General features: G+C 42.5%; 1 protein-coding gene and 1 long non-coding RNA gene across 7 annotated transcripts in view; one reads left to right on the top strand and one right to left on the bottom strand.

Moving 5' to 3' along the window:
- KYAT3 (kynurenine aminotransferase 3) overlaps positions 1–9,224 on the top strand; it is a 341,165-nt gene that overhangs the window by 319,139 nt on the left and 12,802 nt on the right. Inside the window, exons 1-3 of one of the 6 annotated variants that reach the window (XM_083444970.1) lie at positions 3,476–3,985; positions 6,754–6,854; positions 8,373–8,431. In XM_083444970.1, coding sequence (XP_083301096.1) covers positions 6,756–6,854; positions 8,373–8,431 — 158 coding nt within the window. In that variant the 5' untranslated portion in view covers positions 3,476–3,985; positions 6,754–6,755. Of the gene's footprint in view, positions 1–3,475; positions 4,333–5,040; positions 5,215–5,345; positions 6,855–8,246; positions 8,432–9,224 lie in introns of those variants that run through there. The other 5 variants (XM_083444974.1, XM_083444971.1, XM_083444972.1 and 2 more) reach the window with 5 other exon arrangements.
- Positions 2,231–4,284, bottom strand: LOC310679628. Its single transcript, XR_014512418.1, has 2 exons — positions 4,220–4,284; positions 2,231–3,476 (listed from the first exon to the last, which is right to left on the bottom strand). It is a non-coding gene; the product is annotated as an uncharacterized lncRNA (long non-coding RNA).

Raw genomic sequence — 9,224 nt, 5'->3', positions numbered from 1 at the left:
TTGCCTCATCCTATCCCCCTTTCAGCAGTGTGGCTCAGGGATTATGATTGTTTTGTAAAGCAAGTAGAAATATGCTCCTTGTTCCTTCAAATATAAACATCCAAGCTTTTCTATAACTGTGCTGTTGCACACGAATTTCCTCTATGGAGTTCCCATTTGCCTTTTATAAGATTCCCCCTTCTCCCCACGTTTCATCCCCCCACTGTTCTCCCCCTAAATTCAAGAGCTCCCAGTTGTGCCATATAAATCTTTGTTTCCCCCTTTCATTAAACTAAGTGCATTAATTTTTTTCCAGTAAAAAGCTTAAAGAGCTCTCAGCTGTGATGTGTTTGAACTTGCTTTCTGCTAATACGTTGAGGGATGTGGTACAAAAGGGGATTTTTGGCCACACAGAATTGCCAGTACATGTTCCAGGGGCAGCTTTGCCCATCCTTGTTTGCCCCTGAGCAAAGCATGTAGCTACCTGCATGATGCCTTTCCACCAAATCCAGATTTAAAGCATCTATGTCCTTAAATATGTACTTGCATTCAGTTGTGGATGAGGGTGAAGGTCAACCCAATAAGTCAGAGCTAATGATAGTGGGGGAATCAAAGGACCAATTGAATGGGGAAAAGTTACGCAAGGGCAGGGTTACACTTTCCTGTAAAGATCAGGTTTGCAGCTTGAGAGTACTGCTGGATTCAACATTACTTTTGGATTCCCAGGGGGTAGCTGCTGTCTGGAAGGCCTTTTATTAGCTGGGCCTGATATGCTAAGTATCCGTGCTGAGACACAGCAGACATGGCGACTGCCAGTTTTTGTTTTTGTTTCAATAATTTTTATTAAAGATTTATTGTCTGTGGTTGGCTGCAGTGAGGTTTGTTTGCATTTGTTGACTATCATAATGCTCTCTGCTGTATTAGGCAGCCTTTGAAGGTGGTTAAAGAACTTCAGCTATTGAGATGGCTTATTTTTAATAGGCTTGGTTGAACATGATCACGTTTCACCTATTGTGTGATTACTGCACTGACATTTAAAATCAGAGTGCCGGTTTATTTTACAGAACATAGCTACTCTTGCTTTGAAAATATCAAAGCCAGCACACTTCATTTGGTAAGCCATATTTATCTCACATCGGATTTAGTTCCAAGGAAACAGGAATAGAGCTGCAAAACTGTATTTAATACTAGCAATAAAGAGGAAGTAAGTAGTTCCCCTTCTCATGTAAATCTGGATCACCAGCCATGCTTCACAATGCTGGGATAAAAAGAGAAACATGTCATTATGAAAGGAGCCTATCTTTCAGATCAGGAAGAGTACATCTGCTACTGCAGAAAACATTGGTTTCAGTTTTAGCACTCAAGTGTGGATGCTCAGAATTGCGTGATTAGTTGTTGCACTTATCTGCAGAATCTGTTTGTCTTACAAGCATCATAATGGTGTATGCTACCCACTTCCCCAAGTGACAAGGAATTCCAGAAACAGCAGATTTCCATCAAAATTCTGAGAAGGGTTCTTAGTTACAATGAACATACATCAGCAAGAATAAAATGTTTTAAAAATTGAGATTTCCTCCTAAAGCCCATATATTCACAGAGCTGTATGGCACGCTGCCCTCTACTGGCCCATTTGTTGAGGTGATTTGAAGACCAAATAACTTTCTCAAAGTGTGCAAAATACTTTTATTCGATCAATGTATGAGGCTACCTATGAATGAGCCCAACTGATGGGCCATCATCAAGCTCATGACTTATGATGGTTGCACTGGGTTTATAATGAGAGTATTCTGCATTGCAGGTGTTAAGTTAGCAGTCCCAGGCCATTGTGAATAGTGACATTTTGCACATGTTTAAGCTTTAATGTAATTGTTGCAGGGTGTACTTTTGCCTCCAATGCGCTTCCACCACTGGTTTGGGAAGTGATGTATACACAAAGTAAGCCACAATCCACATCTATCCTGTTGTTGGTTATGAAATACTTTGTTTTGATCTATTTTCTCCAAAGCTAGGTTCAAACTGAGAAAAATAACGACTTAGCTGAGTTTTAAGTTGGTAAGGTTGGCACACAGCCTATGAAGCAAAGTTGACTCGAGCAGCAGCTTCACAAGGAAGTGCCATTTCTCTCTTTCCATCTCTGTAGGACAATTGGGTTGTGGGGAGAAGAGCTCTAGTCCTGAGCAGGTGGTAGAGGCATCGTTTTGATTTTTCACTTTACAAGGTGAAAAGATCTATGTACGGTACAGAAGACAAATTACAGTGCAAGAAGGAACATAGCTTTTATTTGTAATTTTACAGGGAAGGCTTATGCTCACAACTGTCCTCAAGCAAGGTCATTTTCTACCTAAGAATTGCCCCAGAGCCCTATTCGCACTTAACACGGTGCACGCCTCCCTTTGTTTATTCAAGATAAACAAGCTTTGGAAGAGGCAATAAAATGTTTGGCTGCGTGATCTTCTACATGCACTTCTGTGCATTGCTGTTTCACTCAGAAGGCAGAGTTCAGTTAGCCTTACTCCCAATAAAGTGTACACAGGATTTTAGCCTTGTTCAAATACTAGTTAGCAGGCCCAGCTTCATCTCCTGCACTCCTTGGGAAAGTGTAGTGGGTAGGGACTAAAGGCCAGCTCATTATACAGTCACAAGACTTGGCAAACTTTTCCTTGGACTGCGCTACTTCAACCTGCCAGTACCATATTGCCTATTTTTTAGTATTTCTCCGCAGGTAAAACTTCCCACATGTCAGGAAAAGACTAGGCCAGTGGTTCCAAATTAGCTAAGTACTGCAGATCCCCTGTTTTTCAAAAGCCAATCCATGGACCCCTAATTTTGAAAATTTTGACAACTATGGTAGTTAATGATGCCACAGACTCCCTGGGGTCTGCAGACCACCAGTTGGGAACCAATGGACTAGACCAGAGCTTTCCAAGTTGTGTGTCGCAACCCATTGTGTCGGCTGTAGTGTGTAGTTGTGTCATGCAACGCTCCCCACGCTCCTCCAGGGGCTGGAAAGGGGTTAGTTTAACCTCCAGTTTGCTAATAAAACCGAATTACTGTGTTGCGAAATTATGCATGTCTAAAAAGTATGTTACCAACATGAAAAGTTTGGAAAGCTCTGGACCAGATTTATCCTTTCTCCCTGGCATGGCAGTTTTGTATGAACGATATTTTTTTAAAGGGGGAGCACATGCCACACTCTGACACTGTGAGTGTGAGTGTGTGGGGTAGAGGAAGAGCTTCACTTAGCAAAAAAGAGAGGAAAAATAGACGCTAAACAGCAAAACAGCCAAGTGGTCATGGGCGTAGCTTGCCCCCCAAACCAAGTAAATAAATAAAAATACTTAACGAAAAGTAGAAATTGTAGAAAGATGTTGACAGATTTTTTCCGAGCACTTGGGGGGAGGGGGGTCTAAAGTAATTTAAAACAACCGTGGTTGAAACATTTCATTCCAAATCTGCCGGACAGAGGATGATGACAGGTGGGTATGCTTCGCCCTGCCCTAACCCAATGATGCAAGTGGCATAGAAGGAGACAGAATCACATCATATAAACAATAAAATGCTGTGAAGAAGAAGATTTCGGACATATGCAAAATGTTGGAGCCGCAATGCTAAGGCAGAAATGCTTGAGCGGAGAAAAAGGGCTTTCCTTCGTACCCATGGTGGGAGCTTGGCCTGTTTCAAGAAGCACCTTGATTAATAATAATAATATTTTATATTATTTATTATTCCCTAGCCACTCTCTGCTCCTTTACCTGGTGCCTGCTGCATGTACAGAGATTAGCGAAGGTTGCAAATTACATGCGGGGGAGAAAATGCAGAACGGCGGCGAGACCCCCCCGCTTTCCCCGAGGCAGCAGCCGAGCCGAGCCTCCCCACGGCTCCAGGAAACAACCGAGCGGCTCCTGCTCCCGCCGCGGCCTAGTTAGCCCCTCCTCCCCTGCTGCTTCGTCTTCTCCGCCTTTCTCCTAAAAAAACCCCCACACGCCATATATCCGGGATAAGCGAGGTAAGCGAGTTGCCGCTTTCCTTCCCCCCCGACCTGCTGCCACGCGGCTGAGGGGAGGTAGGAGGAGGAGGCCGCGCTCCCACCCGCCGCCGTCCTTTTCCTGAACTTTTCGCCCCGCCGGCTTCGGTTCGGCCGCCGTTAACGTGGCTTCTCGTCCCTTCACACGTTTAGATATGAAGGGAGGGAAAGGGGACAAAATGGCCTCGGGGGAGGCTCCTGGAAATAAGAGGATACCTGCACCTTCAGGAGGGAGGAGGCGAGAGACCCGGAAGCGGGCGAGGAAGGAGAAGCCCCATAACCTTGAGGGGGACCAAAGGGCAGGGGAAGCCCGCGTGGTGGGAGCAGTTGTAAGGATAATAATAATAATTTTAATATTTTCTCTCTGGAGGTGGAGGAAAGGAGTATTGGCAAGGCTTCGTTTGGGCGGGTGAATCCTTCCTCCCCCCGCCAAAAAACCCTCAGACTTGGGAGTTTGGATTAAGCAAATAAATGATTTATTTAATAATAATCTCAGAAGCGGGCATTTAATTTTTAGGCAGGAGTTCTTGCCGAATTCACATGCCAACCCACTTTCCCCCAGAATCCTGGGAACTGTAGTTTAAGGTTGCTGGGAATTGTAGCGACATTGGTTGTCATACTTTTGGATATTCCTGGACATTTCGCCCGGACACTGCTTTTGGATACAGTGGAAATTCCAGACGTATGGCAGCCCTATTCTCTGCCTGTTTGATAACCCAGCACTGGAGGGGTAAAGCTCCCAAGAAAGGGTTTAAGAAACTGAGGGAACGTGGCTTGCTTCCAGGGTCTCCCTATTTTGTGCTGAAATTCAGTTTGCATATTGGCAATTTCAGGTTACGCAAGGGAAGTGGGTTTGGTGCTCGTGTGTGACAAAAAAATCTTCCTAAAGAAATCGGACAACTTGTAGTAAAGAAAAGGTGTGGAGAAATGCACTTGAAGGTGTAGGTTAACAATGGCTTGATGAGACATTGTATAGCCTCTCTTGCAAACAAATTGGAAGGAATGTTCAGTAAACAGTGGGCATCATATACCGTAACTGCTCAGCAAATCAGGATGAATACTCAGTAGATAGGATCCAGTAATCTAGGTCACTTTCATATGACCTAACGGTACTAAGTGTTTTTATTTTGGGTTACAGTCTCATAATGTAACATCCCTCAGTTTCTGGGGTGATGAATTTTACAGCTGGCTGTATTGCACAATGCATAAAGGTAAAGGTAAAGGTACCCCTGCCCGTACGGGCCAGTCTTGACAGACTCTAGGGTTGTGCGCTCATCTCACTCTAGAGGCCGGGAGCCAGCGCTGTCCGCAGACACTTCCGGGTCACGTGGCCAGCATATAGTATCTCAAAGAAGTAGTGTAAAATATATTTTGATTCTAAAGCCTCAGTCAGTATAGCCAGTAGTTGGGGATGAGGGAGCTTTAGACCAGTGGTCTCCCCCCTTTTTTACCCATGTAACTCTTGAAAATTGCTGAGGGACTTGGCAGACAACTTAATTCTTTTTCTGCCTGTTACAGCAATTGTAATGCGCTGTGCTAGATGCTGAATAATTTTCAACTGTATATTTATTTTGTTTCATATATATTGTATGAAGTACAGTATCAGAATTAAAAGAAGCAAGAAAAATACAATTAACCAATATGCGATGGATATGCCATCTCCTGTCTTCAGCCACAAATCCACAGACATGCCACAGAATGAATGGCACTCACAGATGGTTGTTGGTCCACAGACCACAGTTTGGCAACCCTTGCTGTAGACCCACAACTTTCAGAAGATCATAGTTCTCCCGCTGGCAGTAGGCTGTGGAAGATCTTGTGGGACACCAGTGGCTTTGTATTACCTGGATCCAAAGTCCCCCATGTCCCACCAAGAGACTTGATTCTTGGGCTGTCGGCTGTACCAGCAAAAAAATCGACACTTTTCAACTTCCACCCAGTCTGGTGCAAGCAGGATGGCTTCAGATGTGGATCTGCTGCTCTGCCTTGCTGATCCTGGCTAGGAATTAGGCTTGTGAATGAACATGCATACTGACTGGTTTCTGTAATCTTAGAATCATAGTGATTTATACTTAGAGTACTGACTGACCCAGTTGCAGGGATCAGGTAGTTACTAAGCCTAAAATAGGAGTGAAAGCTTACCTAGATGGATGAGTATATGACATGTGTGATGACTTTCAAGTCCTGTGCTCCTCCTATCTATTCTTAATATAAGCACATGTAAGGCTTATATCAACAGAAAGGGAGTAGGTGGTGCTGTGGTCTAAACCACTGAGCCTCTTGGGCTTTCCGATCAGAAGGTTGGTGGTTCAAGTCAGCGCAACAGAGCGAGCTCCCGTTGCTCTGTTCCAGCTTCTGCCAACCTAGCAGTGCGAAAGCACACCAGTGCAAGTAGATAAATAAGTAGTGCTGCGGCGGGAAGGTAAACAGCATTTCTGTGTGCTCTGGTACTCTTTACGGTGTCCTGTTGCACCAGAAGCGGTTTAGTCATGCTGGCCACATGACCTGGAAAGCTGTCTTTGGACAAACACCAGCTCCCTCAGCCTGAAAGTGAGATGAGCACCGTACCCCATAGTCAAGTTTGACTGTTCTTAACTATCTGGCGGTCCTTTACCTTTACCTATATCAACAGACATGCCACATAGGGATTTAAGTTACACTGAAGAATAGTTATACAATTATGGTCTGGTATTTGGCACTATTGTTTGTGTGTAGTTGTTTCATGCACTTATAAACTTATAGTTATGCAGGCATGTTCTTTGCTCAGCAATGCTTCAGCTACCTTGGCACTAGAACATCACTACTGAAGATTACTTACCCTTTGAGATACTTCAAGGTTTCATCCTCTCCTGTATGTATGCCATATCTTCATAGCTTATGTGATTGTATGTGCATAATGTTATATTTATGATTCACTTATGTCCACGATCCTGAATTTGGAGATCTGGTTTTGTTTAATGTCTTTGTTTTGCTCTCCAACATTGCCAGACACTTGTAAACCAATTCACCTTTTACAGTGAGCAAGTTTGTGCAAGACAGTATTTTCTTCTGCTTTTTTCTATTCTTATTGCAGAAGGTATCATTTGGAACACTGTTAGTATTGACCATAAGTTAAAATAATGACAATTTTAGTAGTAGACCAGTATGGCTATATAGTTGTGTCATTCTCTAAGGTGCTGCAAGACTCTTGGTTGATTTAACTCTGAGAGATATGTTTAAAGTTGGTAAAGGCAGCTTTTTTCTTCCTTTTGTTTCCCTTACCACCTGTAACACCTTAAGCTACATCCTCTATCTTTTTTATTTATTACATAGAATATGGAGTCACTAGGTTGGCTTGGATGTTAAAAAAAATATCCTTGCCTTCTAGACATTCATGAAGCAGTTCAAGATTTGGATTGAAAAATAGTGTTCTGGAGTATACGTATACTGTATAGCCAGCACGGTAGAATGAAGGTCACCCAAACAGTGCTTCCTTTTATCTAGACTGCTGTTATGTCGCTTGGTGTGTGTCTTTACATATATGTTCCATTTGTCAAACAGCTTTGATGTTACTTTGTGGAATTTCTCACAATGATTTTTTTAAAAAAACAAACTTTAATACTATGATATTGTCTGTTACACCCTTTAAATAGGTTGCTGGTACTTGAGTTTTGTGTTAGACAACCTTAGCTTTTAAAATAGTGGTTAAAAAAACTAGTTTTTAATAGATCCACAAAAATTCTAGGAAAACAAAGGAAGGGGGTTATTTTTTCTTTGGGAAAGTGGAAAAATAGTTTTCCAGCTATTGTTTGTTCAGGGCGGACAGAGTGGCACAACCAGTGGGGTGTATTCTGTACCTAGCGGATTCTTTCCTCATATGATGGAGAGAACATAGAGCCAGGCTCAATAATATTGTGAAGACAGATCCTGTTACCTACACACATATTTTTATTAATCTCTCTTATGCACATAGCCTAGCCTTTGCAATTCTGCTCTGTCCATTACTTTGACTTCACCACTGTCTTTGAAAAACAACAAGATACATAAATCACATTTCCTCTACCCCTTTGTTCTCAAGTAAGTGCTAAAAGATTGTGCTCTGACATACATCTATGATATACTCTGTCTTTCTTATACTGGGTTTGAACAGAACTTATATTTAATCTTAACCATTCTATTTAGTATCCTTGCATAGATTGGCATTTTGTCAAACATGTATTGTAAGAGAATATTGGTTAATTGTTACATTGAACTGTGTTTGCAGCGCCTGTCAGTTTCATCAGCTTTAGAATGAACTACAAGGAGAAATGTCATGGATTACCATAGTGTCCAACAATACAGTACTTTGTAGTTCTAACAAGAATTATCCGTCTTTGATTCTTGTATGTAGACCATGACCTTCAAGCACAAAAATGCAAAACGAATTGAAGGGCTGGATAGCAATGTGTGGTAAGTAATTATTAATGAAAATGAATGAACAAATGAATAATTGAAATGTCTGTACTCCTTGTAGTTCATTTGTATGCTTTTCACCTACATTGTCAGCTGACCAGGTGCAGGGCCAGGGTGGGGGGCAGGGAGAGAAACCTCTTGGTCAGTGAAGCCACTGGGAGAGGGCTCCAGGCTTTTGTGTGCTCCTCCCCTCTATTCCCCTCTTCCCTACAAATGAATCTCTTTGTTCCTTTTATGGTTAAAAGATCTTGGATGAATCACAGTGATAATTACTGGTTGTGCAGCCTGTGAGTCTGCAGAACAACTCTGCTAGGACTACGATGTTTAAATAATGGGGGCAGGGTCAATTTTAGCTAGCAGGCTGAGATAAGGTGATTCTGGCTTTGTTTATGAGGCTATTTTGGTTCTAATTTGCTGCATTTATAAAGAAGGAAAAATGAAATAATAATCCTCTGTCAACTGCGGGGAGGGTCAAATGTACTCTCAACAGCATTGGGGTGGAAACATTGGTCTTCCATAATTCAGTGTTCTAGTTGGTCCTTAACCAAGATGATTTTTGAATTGCCCTTTGGTGCTTCAGAAGTGGTTATGTCACATCACGTGTTTCGGCTTAATAGATGTTACTGGAAGTGGAGGATGAGTTACAGAAGCCATGTAATGCTTATGTCACCTAGTTCTAGCCTGGAAGCCAGACTTTAAACTAGACTGATGGCAATGAGGCCTCCAGGATCTCTGATTAACTAATATCTGATTGAATGCTCTCTGGGTGGTTTCCCACAGACCCACATGT

This window comes from Podarcis tiliguerta, assembly GCF_965153285.1.
Source record: "Podarcis tiliguerta genome assembly, chromosome: 6".
Classification (NCBI taxonomy): Eukaryota; Metazoa; Chordata; class Lepidosauria; order Squamata; family Lacertidae; genus Podarcis; species Podarcis tiliguerta.
This window is presented reverse-complemented; position numbering and strand designations above follow the sequence as displayed.